The 18,394-nt window shown below is 34.9% G+C and overlaps 2 protein-coding genes across 5 annotated transcripts; both read right to left on the reverse strand.

The window, feature by feature from the left end:
• Window positions 1-1,571: 1,571 nt before the first annotated feature.
• LOC135614576 (NEDD8-conjugating enzyme Ubc12-like) lies at window positions 1,572-8,629 on the reverse strand. Of its 2 annotated transcripts, none has more exons than XM_065112077.1 (6): window positions 8,428-8,629; window positions 6,156-6,268; window positions 3,913-4,021; window positions 3,443-3,521; window positions 3,244-3,360; window positions 1,572-1,976 (listed from the first exon to the last, which is right to left on the reverse strand). In XM_065112077.1, the coding sequence occupies exons 2-6, from the start codon at window positions 6,262-6,264 to the stop codon at window positions 1,839-1,841; spliced, it is 552 nt and encodes a 183-aa protein (XP_064968149.1). In that variant the 5' UTR covers window positions 6,265-6,268; window positions 8,428-8,629; the 3' UTR covers window positions 1,572-1,838. The 2 variants fall into 2 exon arrangements, with proteins under 2 accessions (XP_064968149.1, XP_064968150.1); XM_065112078.1 differs by having other exon boundaries at window positions 8,365-8,471.
• A 779-nt stretch (window positions 8,630-9,408) lies between these two features.
• LOC135614575 (uncharacterized) lies at window positions 9,409-15,236 on the reverse strand. 3 transcript variants are annotated; one of them, XR_010487598.1, is made up of 7 exons: window positions 14,983-15,236; window positions 14,538-14,666; window positions 13,831-13,917; window positions 13,520-13,740; window positions 10,554-10,604; window positions 9,852-9,899; window positions 9,620-9,636 (listed from the first exon to the last, which is right to left on the reverse strand). XR_010487598.1 is itself a non-coding variant. In XM_065112074.1 (6 exons), exons 1-6 carry the CDS (start codon window positions 15,092-15,094, stop codon window positions 9,502-9,504), a joined length of 732 nt encoding a protein of 243 aa, XP_064968146.1. In that variant the 5' UTR covers window positions 15,095-15,231; the 3' UTR covers window positions 9,409-9,501. The 3 variants fall into 3 exon arrangements, 2 of the variants coding, with proteins under 2 accessions (XP_064968146.1, XP_064968147.1); XM_065112074.1 differs by lacking the exon at window positions 10,554-10,604 and having other exon boundaries at window positions 9,409-9,636; window positions 14,983-15,231; XM_065112075.1 differs by lacking the exon at window positions 10,554-10,604 and having other exon boundaries at window positions 9,409-9,636; window positions 13,520-13,731; window positions 14,983-15,229.
• Between the last annotated feature and the right edge of the window lie 3,158 nt (window positions 15,237-18,394).

Below are 18,394 nucleotides of genomic sequence, written 5' to 3' on the forward strand. Positions count from 1 at the left end.
CCAGTCAATATCAAAATGTTATACAATTTATATTTTAAAAAAATTATATTAATATTTCTAAAATTATAAAAGTAAAACATTTAGTTTCATTTATCATAGTAATTTTACCAACGGAATATAAATAATAAAAAATAAAAAATAATTTTAACGTTTCAGTTAGTAGTAGTGAGCAACGTCACTGGTGATGGCGGATGACGGCGTCGGTAGGGGCAGTAGGTGAAGAGAGTGACGACGAGAGGTAAGGGTCATTTTGCATTTGCACTGATATCGACGTAGATGTCGAGCAGCCCTTTCGTCGCTCGGCAAGTGCGTCGATAAAGATGTAGAGCGATGAAAGGGTTACTCGACAACTATGTCAATAATAGGTATGATGATGTACTCAGTGTCAAATTTCGAGACCCATATTTTTCTATCGTCGTTGGATACATTCGTCGGGAGCTTGAAAATCACTTGCCTGCTATCCTTCCAAAGCTTCCCTTCTCAGTCGGTGATAATCACGATGAATAGAACTTCTCCAACGAGCCCCCCATCTCCCCTTTTCCATGCCCATGTCAGAACTAATACGGTAGCGAGGGGAGCAGCATGAGCTCCAATGACCCCAACTTCAGGTCAAGCGATCCGCCCAACGAGTCAATGGGGAGATGACCACCATCTTTGCTATAGATATCGCAACAATCACCACCATCTGCATCGACACCAATGTAGTCATCGAGCGACACAAGGGCCATTAATACAAATGCCAATCAACCCTTTCATCACTCGACAACTCTGTAAACGCCGACACAAATGCAGAGTGACGCCACTCGACAATTGCGTCAGCATCGACATGGATGCAAAGCACTTGACAACTACGTAGGCGTCGATGTAGAACGACGAAAGGATCACTCGGCAACAACATCAGCATCAACACAGATGTAAAACGACCATCAACTCTCATCATTACTCACATCCACAACTACGACCTGCAACCCCCAATAGCGTTATCGTTCGCACTACTAACTGAAACATTAAAATTATTTTTTCATCTTTTATTTTTTTATTTTTGTTGATAAAACTAATGATATTATAATAAATAAACTTAAATATTTTACTTTTGTAACTATATGAATATCAATGTAATTTTTTTAAATGTAAAAATCGAGGTACTAAAGATAACTAACTATAAAAGATAATATGTAATTAACTCATCCTAGGATTACACTTGATTATTATTAACAAAATTACTACTATATTTGTAGGATCCTTGACACTATGAATTACATATTCATCGTAACCTTGGATTGAAGCAAAATATCTTCGATTGAAGCAGAGAAATATAACACAACCTTCGATTGTTTGGAACAAAGTACCAAAGTGATGCTCTGCATTGACTCGTCAACGTGTTGTCTCATATTTCAACACAATTAGCTGGCAAAGAATTTTGCCTAAGAAAAATCTTGAGCAACTCAAGATCCGATTAAGAAACACAACATATATAGAAAAAAATGGAACACATGATGCAGCCAAAACAAGCAAACTATGCTAAAAAACGATCTTAGAAGATTAAGCAAATGCACAGTCTACCAAAACCATAAAAAACAGAGCCCTTCTGGAATTGTAGTAGTGAACCACACAAATGAGAAAATGAGCTAACATAGGCATATTCTCAATCACAATCATGGAAGTGGAAAGCCCAATTCACCAATTTACACCAATGAGGTAAACAGAAGAATCAAGAACAGAGTAGAGTTTCACGCCAACAGAACAATCAGTCTGGCCACTTCCATGGTTCCAAGGTAGTATTATATACTATAACAATTTGCATACCATGCTTTACAGGCTCCAATTACATGGCATCATCACATGCATCTGGGAAAGTAGTTTTGACCCACATAACCTCCAGCAATTGCCCTTCTAACATTTGTCTCAAACAATTTAGGGTTGTCACGTAGAACTGCAGCTGCATCGTGGTTTAATGGGTCCTCATCGTTGGGTTGCTGCGCATTGTGGCATGCAAATAAGACAGACAGCCTTGGTTATATACTAACAAACACTGACACAATTTCTTTTCGTGAAGTATACGGAAAAATGTTATTCAAAGTAGTAAGAAATCAAAATACTAAAATAACAAACATCTAAAAGGCCACTTATCATTTTTGTCCTGACTAATAATTTCATAATCAATAAAAAATTCCAAAAATAAACTATATGATTTTACTGAATATCAGCGAGACATGTCATATCAGATGACATAAGATAAATAATCAACGTCTTGTCATGGCAAAAGGAGAAGTGTTTTTTAGAAGGAAAAAACACCTCGAAGCTGGACAAATAACGAACAATCCAAACTTTGGATGCCAAATAACAAACAATCAACCATTCATGATTTAGTATTATGTAAAGATTACTATACGTCTAGGTTTATGAGATTTGTGTGTGAAACACAAGAGCATTACTAAACACCAGCAATTTTAAATTTAATGATTAACATTGCATGTATTATAATTTGAGCTCTTAATGCCAAAATTATATTTTTGCCCCGTCTACTTCTGTTACATATGGAACTAGATGACGACAACCACAAAAGTCATAATAATTACAATTTTGAGTTTGCAAGTTTGAAATTAGCTAGACATGACTACGCCAAACTTATTTCACAAAGAGAGCATGTCAAAGAAGATGAATAAACCAAGTTCCAAAAGGAAGCTCCCTAATCCAGTAGCAATAGAAACATAACGGACCATAGCCAAGGTGAAGGCATAAACCAAAGCTCTATATTTGCTATAGAACTTTGGCTTTTGAAAAATAAAGTGATTTTCCAAGTGTATCTACGATGCCTAGCTACACAAAGTAGATGAAAAATGTTGTGTTCCCCACGTTATATCGACCCATATCCACATGGTAGAAATCAATCTCAGGACAACCATTACAAATAATGACAGTTATGCCACTGGTTTAACAACCAATATATAAGAACCTTGACAGAAATAGTTACTAGCATAATTAAAGCTTGATATTGCAAAAAAAAAATGTAACTTTAAATAATATATTAAACTTTCAAAAAGTGTGAATGAATCTCAACTATGAGCAGTAGATAAAGATATTGGTGGTCAACAAAAAAGATTGTTTTCCCTCGCTACATCCACAAAAAAACCAACTGAAGATAGGTAAACACACATATTAAATAAACAAGGAAATCTTTCAGATTATTTATTAATTAGACAGTATGAGAAATTTGGTAGAGCCAGTAAGCTAAAAGAGTACCATGAAAAGAAGAATTAAGCCGTAAATAACAGTGTTTATGTTGAGCACAGGCTTCCAATCTTCACGCAGGATATTAAGGCAGACATTTCCCTCTAAGTCAATATTAGGATGGTAAACCTGGTAAAAACAAAGATATATGTCATGCAATCAAAAAGGCAAATTTTCATTCAATACTGCCAAAAATCAAAGCCAGTTATACCTTGGTCTTGCATTTGACCTTTGGTGGTTCATGAGGATAAGAAGGAGATACATGAAAGGTAAAATGAAATGTACCACCTCTATAAGAAACAATAAGCAGAACATTGTTAGGTAGAGCACATAAAGAATCACCAGAAGAACAAGATAACATACAACAAAAGAAGAAACTACTAGAAATGAAAGTTCTATACAGAGAATTTAGAAGAACCTAAGCATCATTGCCAGAGGACATGTAAAAATTATAAGAATAAGAGTACATAAGTAACCACAAGAAATTATGCAAATGACAAGAATTTTAAAATGAATGAATGTATTCAAACTAAAAGTTAAAAAAATTATATAAGTTAATTTGTAAAACAACAAACAAATATCATGTCAAGCCAGCAATAACATTCATGTTAGATAAGTTCTGCTGAACAGTTTATATGAGTGTATCCAAGAGAAGGAGATAATTGATGGACAATTACTCACTGATAGTATCCTTCATCAGGTCTTATGCTGATTTCAAAGTTCAACAGATCATCCTTCCCATTTGGAAATGATATGATAGCGCTTTTTGGCAGATTAAGCTCACTAATATCTGAAAAGTAGAAGTAGCAACTACTGAGTAATAGCCCCTAATCCTACTACGGGACAGAACAATTCAAATTAAAGAGATGCATAAGTTAAAATATCATGCTAAATATCTATATATTTGATATATAAATTTCAGAACAGTCAATTTGATTTCATAACAAGAACGTATCATCCAACACATCACAAATATTTATTTACAATTTTACATAACTAATTCAAGCTATAATTATTTCTCAGCAGAATTCACGAGAGAGAGAGAGAGAGAGAGAAAACAATACAATGACTAGAGATTTGCTACAACAGAGTAGCTACATCTATTGAAATGTAGCACAGATGCAGCCTGAAGTCAACTAGCTTGAGTTGTTGATCAGAACTGGAATGGAAGAGATTGAGATAGATTTGATTAGTTGTTTAGATTAATTTGCTTTGATTTTGTTAGCAGGTCACTTGTATCAGGGGCCCCAAAACTTTATCAATTGCAAAACAAAACAAATCATATAGTTAATACCACTGCAAGATATTAAACAATACTAGAACAAAAGAATTTGCACAAAAATGTAGAGGTTTACGTTTACTAATTAATAGCTGATGAGATGAGATATGGTAGTACCCACATAACACATAATAGCACCTTAATACTTTACCAAACACAAGAATGGTTTAAGCACAATGCAGAAAGAAAGAAATCAACTACAGAGAGATTTGGTTTTGAGAGTAATCATTGGTTGGATTAAATATTATTTAAACTAAATTCTTAAAATTCCTGCTGAAAAGTTAGCCAAGATGACTTCAGCATGTAAAGATGTGTTTCCAGTTCACAAAAAGCCTTTGCCACCAAAGGAGATATACTAACGAAGGACCTTTTGTCCTAAAAGAGAATTATTAGTTCATAGAAAAAATAACAATAGAAAAATAATCTAACTTCGCAGGTCACACTTTTTGAGACTAAGTGATCTATGATAACAAAAGAAAAATCCCATATTATTGATTAACTAGCAAAGAGTGTGGCACAGATTCTTCAATGTGCAGAAAACTCTGAATATGTTCCTTTAGAATGCATAAAAGAGAACATGAAAACTCTTGTACCAGTTCTTCCATGGAAAATTGCACAAAATGAGCAAAAATTTAAAGGACAGGGACTTTTTTATCACCAAACTTCCAAGTCATAAATTTGAAATATATACTTAAAAAACAAGTTATTTAAAAGAAGCTAATATGCCATAAACAACTCAGGCCACCTTCAAAGGTGAAACGGCAGTTATAGTATCTGTCAGAACAAATGGCCAATAACATGTTCCAACATGAGATAGTGTAAAGACACATATGCTCTAGATCCAACACATTTGTTTTAAGACCAATCTTAACATCAGCATACACCATAACCATGAAAGCTTTGCACATCAATGAATTCGATAAAGAAGAACCAAAAAAATCAGGTCCATCAATTCAACTCAACATCATCTGATGCCATTAAGAGTGAACCATGAAAAACTTCCAGTTTGAAGATTTTGAACCATACAAAAAAAAATCCATTTTTAAGTTGAAAACATAACATAGAAGATATCCGGCTTTGTCAGTAGTGAATGTAAATAGTCAAAGACGAAGTATATACCAGGTCAAAATAAGAGAGAAGCCTAAAACAAGTACATTTGGGCTAGGTGGTCATGACTTTAATAAGCTCTTAGGATTAAGGGTAATTTGCCTGAGTCAGAGAAATATATTTGAGTTTATTGATCCACATGCCTTAGGTAAATCATAAAATCAATTACATATCTTTCCCTAAAATCAATTACATTAGTATGGTAAATATATAAGTTAAACTTCTACCCATTTGAGATAAATATGGAGAAGCAAACTCTTTTAATGGCAAGGACCTTCTATGTAGCAACACTATAGGTTTTGTTATCTAACCAGGAATCAGAACATCAACATTGAAATTTGTCACAACCTAATAGTGGATTTCAACTTTAGAATGGAGCACTGATAGATAATTCGCATAAATACTTGAATTTAGAGAAAGGAAAAACTGGTTCAGTTTACAAAGTCCGTACTGGAAAGTGCCCAATGACATTTAGAGAAAGAAAAGAACCACAAAAGAAGTCAAAATGACTGTAAACACCACTTGAATTTAGACAGACCTTTGTGAAGACGCAATTCTCCAGCACTTTGTTTCTTTACAGGAGCGCTTCCGTTGGAATTTGCTGCATCCTCCCGCTTTTGGTCCTTAATTTTGAAAAGTTTTATCATTGCTCTGCAGTAAGATATAGAAAGACACAATCAGAAGAAATAAAAGTATTTTCGAAAATAAGATCCAGTAGAAATCAGAAATGCAATGAGCTCCATAAATATCTTTAGAGCTTACAAAAACAGCATAGGCCAAATGAAGATGAAAAAATCCATGTTCGCTTTTACTTCCATGACTATATAAGATTAAAAACGTGAAAATGCAGAATTCTACATTCGTCAGGGCTTCAAATCATTGCTTTATATAACCGCATATCCTTACCGTGGTGATGGTTCAACAAAGGTTTTGAAACATGGTTTTTTACTTTCAGATTTTAGGTTTAGACACTTTCAATGGCTTTCAAAGTCCAACAGTTGGTGCAGTTCAGGAAGCAGATTTGCTAGTTTAGACTTGGGCAAAAGAATAATGGTCTGTAAAAAATTCTAAACAGAAATAGAAACATAAAACGGTTAACACAAACATTTAAAATTCTAAATGCGATGATTTAGATAATTTTTTATTTGGATTTAGAATGTTTCTTGTGATTCAGAAACTAAAACAAAAAACAAGAAGGCATTACAGAACAATGCTCATGTAATTTGGCTTCTACACTATTAGTTGCCGTTCCAGAAGGTAGTAGAAGCTACTTACACTTACAAAATTGAAATTAGGTTTTCGTTCACTAAGGAAATGAAATAGAGACTTATAGAACCAATAAAAAGGCAACTCAAACTGCAGGCAATTTGTCCATTAAGCAGTCTGTTTTCACCAGAAGAGTCAGAACAGTTAAGACCTTCAACTGATTTCTCAGTTAGAATATAAGAACATTTGTATTTAGTACACTGATACTATATTTGGTAAAATTAATAATTAGATGCATAGAATACGGATCTCAAAACAAATCGACCTTTCCCTTCGACATTAACATTGACCACATGCTTTTTGAAGTAGATAAAAAGTGGCAAAGGTTCAGTTGAAGTTTCAGATTCTGCTCTTTGATCAAATGTACTATAGAGAACTGCCAAACTCCTTAAACACCTAAACCATTGTTTTTACAGCATCTAATGTGATAAAGTTTACCAATAAGGTAACGAAAAGTTAGTCACATAACCACAGTTTCTCCTTTGATACCTGAAAAGTGGAAAGTTTGTCTCCTGAGACCATATATACATCTGATACCATTATGCTTATCAAGACATTTTCATCCAGCACAAGCTGGCTAATTAAAGAAACCTTTAAAAAGTGTCTCCTACTAGGTGTTGCAGATCACCGAGTTTGTCTTCCTCTGGGTTAAGTCCAGAAAAAGTATGCTTGATAAAGTATGCTTGATGTTTCCTTTTATATGCTGAGTTTGTCTTCCTCTGGGTTAAAAAGTGTCCCCTACTAGGTGTTTCCTTTTATATGCTGGATGTTTAAGTAAAAGCCTCGCTGTACTATAGAGTTACTAAGATCGAGACAAATAAAGTCTCAATCATAAAAGACTATTTTTTTCAATATTTTAGCACAAGATCTCCTCATGATCAACCGGATACAGATAAAGAACTTTGTCCATATTAAGAACATCCTGATTTTGGCCGTTAATGTAACTAAGATATTCTTCATCAGGTAACCAAATAGTTGCAACAGAATTTAATAGTCAAAACCTATTGAAAATGATGCTTGTACATATAATTTATATATACATACAAGGGCATATTGACTTCAGATGAGCGAGAGATAAGATGCCAGGGAATTACAATGCATGGATAAATACAAGGGCGTAAGACAACGACAGTCTTGAGACGAAACATGAGTTATTGTACGTCCATAAACCTAAGAATTTATGGGAAAGAAAAATACGAAGAAAAAAAAAAAGAAAGGAAGGAAAAATAAGAATGATTAGCCGTTTATATAATGAACATAACACGAACCAAAACTAACTGGTGCAGAAATTTTTTTTTTCGAATTAAACAAAAATTCACAACCTCACTCCCTATCTTCCCTCTCCTCCCTTTCCGATCACAAACTGAGAAGGTAAAAATAAAATAAAACAGGCGATCTTTTCATATGATGCATCTACTATTACCCATAGCAGCGAACGAACAAGAAATTAGATGTTTTCCCTTATTTTCTCTTATCCCTACCATCAATCATCGTCATCGTCATCGAGAAGAGAGAGAGCGATGAGGGGGGATCGGTGGGTGTACCTGGAAAGGGGACGTCGAAGAGGTGATGACAGACGGTGACCACGATACACGAAGAAAACAACAAGAATTTACAAGAGAACGCCGCCCTTTGCCCTATTAATGATCGGTAAAGAAAAGACAGCTAGGAAGGATAAAAAAACGGAGGCAACATGTATTGGGTCGTGGCCGGATGGACGTGACTCCGCTCGATGCACCAGTCGATGCTCGCCACGTCCCTTTGGTCCCTCGTAACGTAAGTTCAAGTCGTCGTTACAAAGAGGGAGAAAAAGAAATAAAAACAAAGGAGTCCGTACACCAATCGCTCCTCCACCACCGGCTTCTGGCATGTGAATGCAACAACGTACACCAATCGCTCCGCCACCATACTGATGGGGTCATGGGGCACGAAGTTCTGGCAGTTGGAGGCATCGATGAGGTTAGTCGGTGCTTCTATGATCCCGTGGGGCCTGCTGGCTCCGATCTGCTGGATCAGCTCCACCACTGCCTCTGAATATAAGGTTGTTCGGTCACAGTAGCGTAAGCTCTCCAATGCTAGCTCGTCGGTGCTTCTAAGATCCCCTTGGGCCTGCTGGAGCCTGCTCCACCACTGTCGTAGTTGAATATAAGATTGTTGTGTCACACTAGCGTAAGCGCTCCACTGCCTCTGGGGCGGCCTTCTCCATCTCCACGACGACAATCATGTTGGGTGGTACCGGACTCTTTATTTAAACAAAAAAAAAGCTCTTTTCCCTCTCTTTTTTTCCCCCCTTTTCCCATGGTCCAACCGGGGATGAGTCGGCTCGGGTACGTCCGGAGAAGTGCGTTCCGTACCACCAAGAAACTGGAGAAAAGATTATTTACTGCTCATCTTTCCCTTCATCAAAGTTCACTCTATTGACAAACACGCAACTGAAACAAAACGAAATTGGGACGGTCTCCTCACATGGACTAGAGTCAGAGAAGTCGGAAAAGCCCACCAGATCAACCCTGACAAGAACGACATTCACAATGAAAAACATCAAAAATAAACTTTGTCTTCTTCAGGTTGAGCTACACAAAATTTATCCATGATATGGAGAGCGCCAACATCATAACCTAAATTTTCGATGTATGAACCACCCACCAGCTACCTAATATTCCAAGCAGGTTCAACTTCGTGTCCCCTTGTTCAACCGTGGCTAAGCACAAGAACTTGTAATCTTCTACTTTAACGTTCTTCCGGTGAAAAACCTGGGGCACATGGCCACAAAATAATCAAAAATTAGTACGGGTACTATGGATAATGTTTAACGAGTTGGTAGGAAGGTAAGCCTCAGTCTGGAAAGCCCATAACAAGGTGATGCAATCAACAGAGTTGTAAGATGCAAGATTTTAAACAAACATATTTTCTCCAAAAACATTAAGCAATGTGCAGGGACTTGATAATTAACATGGACAAGTCTCACCTTTGATTTGTACCATCCAATACTTCGATTAAGATCTCTTTCATGCAACTGCAAGATTTTAAGGTCTTATTGTAAGACAGATGCGAACTAGCCAGATAATAACAGAAGCAAATAGCAACAGAGAAGTTGAGCATTTGATCTATTATGTAGAATCAGAACAGCAAATTGTTATCTTCATAACTGCAACATTGATCATCAACTGGACTCCCTATTAATAAAGATGTAATCATCATGCATATTAACAAGATAACAGCAGGGAAATTCACAACACACACACACACACACACACATATATATATATATATATATATATATAGAGAGAGAGAGAGAGAGAGAGAGAGAGAGAGAGAGAGAGAAGCTCTTTGTTCCACAATGTGTAAGTACCAACAGTAACGAGGCTCCTGTTGGATACAAAAGAAAGAACTTTACTGCTGAGAAAGTAGTCACCTCGACAAAAAAAAAAATGAACAAGCTAAAATTTGTAATCTCATGTCGTAGTTAAATCCTGTGTCACTATGCTGACCTGCTTAGTAATTCTTGGATTGCAAAATTGAAATTAAAAATTGGAATCAGTCAACAGTAATATAATTGTGATTAAAGAAACCAAAATCAGTAAAAAAAAAAATTAATATAAATAAAAAACAAATTTGAAATATTTTTTAAAAAATATAAAAATATAAAATAAAAACTGTCTTAAAACACCTCATTGCTGAAGCACATGGTAGCCTCCTATAATCCATACATGTTAGCGATCTGCATAAAATTAATATACCAGAAAAAGGCAATAAATCACAGGCACATTTCATATGAAAAAAATAATATAAGAATAAAGAAATGTACATATAACCCAAGATACAACACATCTAGATATATACAATATATGATTATAGTATATACTTGTTGGTAATATATAGCTGTATACTATATCGTATGGACTGCAATTTCACCCAATGCAGCCAGTATATAGCTCGGCCACTACCCGAAACTCAAACCAACCAATTTGGAGCAAAATCAGGCCGGTATAACATGTATCGACCAATACCAATTTCAATTGGTACTATGCGCCAAGGATCAAATTTGACCGTTGGTCCAATTCTACGGGTTATTTAACACCCCTCTTGGCTGCCTCCTCTCCCCATCTCTTTCAGTAACTCTCTTTTTCACTCTCATTTTTCTCTCTCTCACTCTTAATCTCACTACTCACCTTCTTTCCCTCTTTCGATTTCAAGTTGCGATCAATGGAGATCGATTTGAATAAAAGTGGCTTCAAATCTTGAGGTCAAGTGGAACTTGTCTTCTCTCTGTGTTTTTTCATCATTTTATGTAGTTAGCCAATGATTATTGGTAATTATTGATTGATTAGGGATTAATGACTAATTAAGACCTAGTTAGAGGTATTCTAGCATAAAGAGCATAAATTGATCATGTTTCATTTTTTTGCATGAATCAATAGCTTTAGCTACTATGTTTAATGACTAATTAGAGACTTATTCATGCATGTCTAGATAGATTAAGTGCGATTGATTGTCATCTAATTAGAGGCAATTAAGGAAATTAAGCTCATTGTACCATGTTTCAACTTCTTACATTATTTAAGAGATCATCCTACTATGTATTACAGCTAATTAGAGGCTTATTCTTGCATGATTAGGAACATTAATCTTCTATAAGGCCTAATTACGGTTGTTTTCTTACATTTAGATATGGTTAAGGGATAATTTAGGATTAGTTACAGCATGCTTATTCTTACTTGATTATGAAATCATCGATAGGTTAAGGGTTTACTCTTCCATTTACCTGTGATTAAATGCTAACTTAAGCTAATTAAGGTCTTTTTTTCTGGTACATACCAGTTCCGCCATGAACCAGTATGCATCGTCGGCACCTAATCTCATTCCTTGCTATATACCCTCTTTTTCTCTGATCCTCAACAAAGATGCACATGCGTGACAGCAAGGTTGAGGATGAGCGAGCATTAAGCAAATGGTCAGCAGGTAGCCAATGGGCAACAGGTAGAAGACAACTGCAGGTCACTGATTCCAACTGATTTTGTTTGATTCTAACAAATTTGACCATCCTTGTTGGTATGTTGATAGAATATCCAAGGGATCAAGATTATTTGGTCTGAGACGGGCCAATCACAATCTAATCAATAGATTATATTTATGGGACTACTAGGCTAAATAGCACTCTAATATCATTAATCAAACATTCAAAACCAAGTGTAGAACATTTATGGGACTACCAGGCTAATAGCTTTCTGATATCCTTGAGCATTTAAGACTGGGAAAGGAAAGAATTAGCAGAAACGTGGGGCTTTTTATTTTGGAAAGAAAGATGCTTCATTAGGAAAAATAACACAACATAAATTGAAGTTCAATGAGTAGAAAAATCTAAAAGCGCAAGCAAGTTTTATAGCTTACAAGATTTGCTACCGCCAATTTACCAACTACCTAATACCTATGGAGGATTATCACCAGATAATATATTTATATTAGAAGTTTGTCGCGAGACTTTAAGAAACAATATAACTAAACACAATGGCAAAGACCATAGCCTTGGAGAGGAGACAAGGAATTTGATAGAAGGGCTTTTAAAATTAATATATACATCCATATTCGTGAATAATGAGTTTACAATATCAGCAGTCAAGACTCATAAGAGGAAACAGAGTTACAACTGACAACAGCTTTCCCTCTATTTACGGAAGTATCACTTGAAGCTCGACTAGCTCCTGAGTTTAATGCCATAACAACCATAGCATATTCCTTTCTTTTTTATTAAGTGGTTACTTTTTTCTGTTTGTCCTTGCCAATATTTTTCTTAGAAATTCCTCAACAAGGAAACTCAAACTTTTCATTACATAAACATCTGTCATCTATCTCTTCCACACCCCACTTATCCATCTTATCCAAACTAGTTTTCTTGTGTATTGCAACCTGTAGCCAAATATTTGCATCATGAAGCATTAAAGCTATGTCCAAAATAATTTCTTGGGAACTTGGTGATTTATCAATATTCTAGAAACACTATCAAAAGTGGTCACTGCAGTTTTAAACTTGGGTGCAACATGCTCATTGATCTTCCAAAACATTGAATACTGTTCAATTTGATGAAACTAGTCGATGACTGATATTTCTTCACTGTTTATCTTCAACTGCTTTAGTTGCTCACCAAAATCCGTTAAAGTTGCGGTCAATTTCATCTAAGTTAATCTAAAATATAGAAATCCTGATGTTCCTCTATATACAACTTCTATGTTATCTTGTCTGTCCTAGCTCTGAAATTGTCTCAAGTAATGACAACTTCAGGGTTATTTATGGGCAAAAAAAGAGAAAGATAAACTAGAATGTATATACATTCTAGTGTGTGGACTGATAATATGATAACATAATAATACTTCCTTTTTTTTTCTCCATAAGAATGCTTCTTGAAATAATTTAAACAAATTGTCACCAACCTATAAGATCAAAGTATAAGTATATTATCTTATAAAAAATAAAAGCATTAAGATAACTGTTTTAGCTGTGGAAGTTTGAAAATCCAATCAAAATCAGAATGAATGGCATAACTCTTTGAAGTTCATGTTTAAAAGAACAAATAGGACGTGCTCATCAAATGATATATGTCCAGAAACAGGAAAACAAGGTAGGAAGCATCCAACTGACCTGCTCAATGAACATATAAACTGAAAAAGGGTTAGGCCTTGTGCTAAACAGAAGAAGTGCAACATTGATGGCAAGAGTAAGAGGATGCCTCCATCCCAACAACAATGTTATAACCAGAACAGCAGGAAGCTGAAATTTCCTCACGAGAACCCAGAAGGTATGCAGCTCATCTTTCAGATATCCTGCACGTACTCCAAAGTCTTCTTGTTCATCTGCAGAATCTGATTTTAAGTAGACTAACTTGAACAAATACTTTCCTTGGAATGACTAAAGTTAGCTTATGTGATCAAATCAATTGAATGTCAGCATACCATCCAAGGCATATGCTATACATGAATGGTGACTAATCATTCCATCGACAATCATGAATCCAAGCACACACCCAGTTAACTTCTTTCCTGGAAGAGCATCAAACTGCAAGGTGTTAATCCATGGACCTTTGTGTCTGACTTCTAGAGATACAGTCATAAAACTAAACCTGGATGTGAAATATTTATTAGATTTAGTGAACCAGATAAAGGACAAAGATGTGCATTCTAACACATAATATTTTGACTAAGCCAGGAGAGTGAATCAAGATTCATAAGTAACTAACATGATAGTTTACAATACAATAAATGAAGCATAAAGAAAAAAGTTGACTATGTTGTTCATTCTATATTTATTATAATCATCTCTATGCTTCATACATGCTCTAGATGTCCTGAATTGTCTGTACTGTGATCACCTTCACGTTAGATGCATTGGCATATGAATAGGGTTCGAAACGCTACTGTATATTTCTTTTCGATGGATGGCTCAGTGAAGTTGTCTTTAGCTTGAGCATGTTTAAAAAAAAAACAAGCTATTATAGTCTGAAATAATCTCAGTTCAACGTAATATATAATTCAGTAGTACCCCATCACCTCAAATTAAGCGGAATTTAAAGGCAGGCTTAATTCGCAAGCCAGATATAAGGAATGATGACCAAAACGGTGACAAGTCAAATTCGCAAGTCAATCACCATTGCATACTTTACCAGATAAATTCAAGCCCTGGCTAGGTATCCTCCGCTTCGTAAACTCAAACAGTGGTACCGAACGACTGGGTGAAGCAGGCTGGATCCAAGATTTGCCCCAATTCTTCAACAGTCCGTATCTTCCAGGTACTGAAGAAATGCATACACAAAGACAAAGACAAGATTAACAAGACGAAGACGAAGACGAAGATTCACGCATCAGGGCAGGAAGGAGGCCTCGCACAATGCAAGTAAGAAGACGAAAAGGGAGGAAAGAATAGAATAACCAACGTAATGGATGGAGAAGCACCAGATGCATATTACACACTACGACATCTTAAGGTTCACTCACGTGAATCGCTCGAGGCATATATCACAAAAATCAGCAGATGCATATCACAAAAATCGCTCGAGGCGGAGAGAGAGAGAGAGAGAGAGAGAGAGAGAGAGAGAGAGAATCACTCACTTGAAGTTCTGGAGGAGAGCAACAGCAGAGAAGGGCGGGAAGGAGAGAGGACGGCATCTATTCTGCAGCTGCCCCGAAGGGGCGAGACGAGCCGCGTCAGGCGTGCGGCCATTTCCCCCCTCTTTCTCTCTCTCTCTCTCGCTCTCCCCGTCCCGAAATCAGTTCTCGCCTCTCTGACCTAACCCAGCCTACGATGACGACTTATGCAAAGTGCGAGGAAATATGTCCTCGAAGGGGCGCAGCGTGTCCCGGCTTCTGCCTCCCCAGTCCTCCACAAGCCTCGGTGTGATCAGGGCCGTCGTGAATCTGATGGGCACTGCCCAGTAACAGCCCCACAATGGAGCGGGCCGTCCCTACAGCACGGAGGATGTAGATGCACAAGTCTTCCCGATAATTGATAATGGTGTTAATGTGTCGTGGCATGTAATAACTGCCTGAAGGAGATTGTTTGTCATTTTTTAATATCAATAATCAACTTTAAATTATTTCAGATCTTATAAAAATATATCTTAACTGATTTAGGACTAAAAAAAATTAATTAATTAACTTATTTAATAAAATTATGATATTCAAAAAGATATCTAATGAATAGAGAAATAATTTTTAAGAGTGAAATTCAAAACTATTTAAATTATAAATAAATTAAAATCATAAATCCTATTATAAAACGTGAGAAAATAGTCATTGAAAGTATGATAAAACTTGAAATAAATATCTTTAAAAATAAATTTAATTTTATATCTGAAATATCAACCATAGAATATATTTATTTATTAAGATAACTAATGAAAATACATAAAGAGAAAAAAAAAATATTTTTATATATTAATATTATATATATATATATATGATAATGTAGCTACTAGTATCAGAACTATAAAAGTATGTTTAGTAAGTTATCTATTATTATAAGATTATATAAAAAATTCACGTTAAGTTTATTTTTTTTTCATATTAATAATAGATGAACTTATGAGTCATTTACAATATAGACTTATATAGTATATGTTATTTGTTGATTATATTATTTTAAATTGATGCGAGTTAAGTGAAATTAATTATAAAATTAAGTTATAAAATTATATCAAGGATTACTTAATTATAAAATTGAGTTATAAGATTATATTAATTATAATATTACACTAAGCATTCATGTTGAATCTATATTTTTAAATAACTTGCAAGTTATTTACAAGATTCTCTAGTATATATTATTTATTGATGATATTATATTAATTGATAAGAGTCTTAGCAAAATTAATTATAAATTTGAGTTACGAAGATTATCTTCGAAAATTAAAGGTTTTAGATTAAGTAAAACTAATTAATAAAACTAAATTTTAATATATAGATAAAAAAATATATAGTTGAGTTGCATTAATAAAAACTTTATTAAAGTAAAGATTTTAGATATACTATATCAATTATTTAATATGATAGAAAGATTAATGAATATATTATTCCTGGAGTAAAAACATTATGATTAAAATGACGAAATGTTACAAGTCTTATATAATAATCAGATACTTATAAGATTAGAATAAAAATTTTATAAAATAATTGTATAACTATTGTTTTATAATTTTGAGTATTGAACAATTAAAAAATAATATATATATATATATATATTTATTTATTTATTTATTTATTTATTTATGTTGTTAGGATGGAAGAATATCGGGATGAAAAAAATATATATATATACATGAAGTTACTAGAAAATATATGAAAATAAATATATATTTTCATAAACAACTATATGTTACTAAAGAATAAGATAAGAGAGGGTCATTTAAAATTTAAAATAATTTAATACTAGTGATAAGAGAATAAATAAAAAATATCTAAAAAAATCTATATGTTGAATATCGGATTTTGACGATAAAACCATTTGATAAGTGTTTATGATTTGATCTGCGTTTTGAGTGATGAGACAATTAAAGCATGAATAATCATGTTAGGCCGGAGGAAAATATGTCAGAAGATTGGACGTTAGGGCGGAGGATTGGTTGATGTATCGACAGAAGGCTTCGGGCCATGGATTCGGGCATTGGGCTAAAAAGAGCGGATATTATGCCAAGGGTATCAGAATTGCAGAGTCAACCGACCGATTGGGCAATAGGCCACAAGAGATGACGATACGCCGAAGAATCGAACGAAGCGTTGATGGACCAATGACATACCGGACAATATGATTCAAGCTTAGTAATAATTGTCTAGATCGAAGTGTATTTTTATATGTGCATGATTAACTACGATAGCAATGCATAAAGCAAAATGAAGTCCTGAAGTCGAGAACGCGATTTCATTGGAAGTTTGAGAGTTCGTCGGAAGTTTTGTCGAAATCAACCGAGAAGTCCAAGAGCTTGCCAAAGAAGCTTGTCAGAACTCGCCAAGAAGATCGTCGTGAAATTCAAGAGCTTGCCAAGGGTCCGTTGGAACATTGTCGAGAGATCATCGGAAGTTCGCCGGAAGCTCACCGGAAGAAACTAGACTTACGAACTTTGTTTAGCTTAGGAAATGTCTTAGAATTCGTAGTTAGCACATAATTTGGATTGAAATTAGGCCAACCTAATTAGGGTCTAGTTGGGCCCATGTAAGAATTGTGTTGGGCCTAATGAAAATGCTCAAACAGTGACCAAACAGGTGAAATCATCATGGCATAATCTCCGAGATTGTATCATGCGGTAGTATCGCCCGTACCCTGAAATTTTGGGGGTTTGAATTTTGGGCTCCAAATTTGAATCAATTTGGAGCCTATAAATACCCCAGCTATTCCTGCATGGATAAGCAAGAAATATTGAGCAAAACCCTATGATTCTAAAGTTGTAAACCTTAGAAAGTTGAGTTCCCTCCTCCCGAAACTTAGAGATAGTTATAAGGGAGGTATGAGAGGGATACCTTGTAAAATAGGGTTGTAAAAGGTTATCTCTTAAACCTGTGAAAAGAAGAAGAGGGGTGTAAAATGGTAGTTGATCTTCGCCCATTGAAAGAAGACCGATTGTGGATGCTAGTGGCCTCGACGGAAGAGGGATCGGTGAAGTGGATGTAGGTCATGACGACCGAGCCATTATAAAAAATCTAGTTTGTGTCTCTTGTGCAATTTACTTTCCTACAAACCACTTTACTTGCTTTACATTCATTATGCTCTTCCATACGCTTTCAAAGTAATAGATTTACGAAACGATTTTTCATCGAAAACAGATTTAATCGCAATGAAGTTTTGAATCGACGTAATTTTCACCGTTGCACTAATTCACTCCCCCCTCTTAATGTCGATTTTTTTTTCTAATACTATATAGATATTATATATAAAGACATAAATAATCAAACTTAACTAAACATATAATTATTTTAAATGAATTTTAATAGCAACAAAAAGATTCATATAATCAATTTTAAATAGTTGAGA

Source organism: Musa acuminata, chromosome BXJ2-6 (assembly GCF_036884655.1).
Source record: "Musa acuminata AAA Group cultivar baxijiao chromosome BXJ2-6, Cavendish_Baxijiao_AAA, whole genome shotgun sequence".
Classification (NCBI taxonomy): domain Eukaryota; kingdom Viridiplantae; phylum Streptophyta; class Magnoliopsida; order Zingiberales; family Musaceae; genus Musa; species Musa acuminata.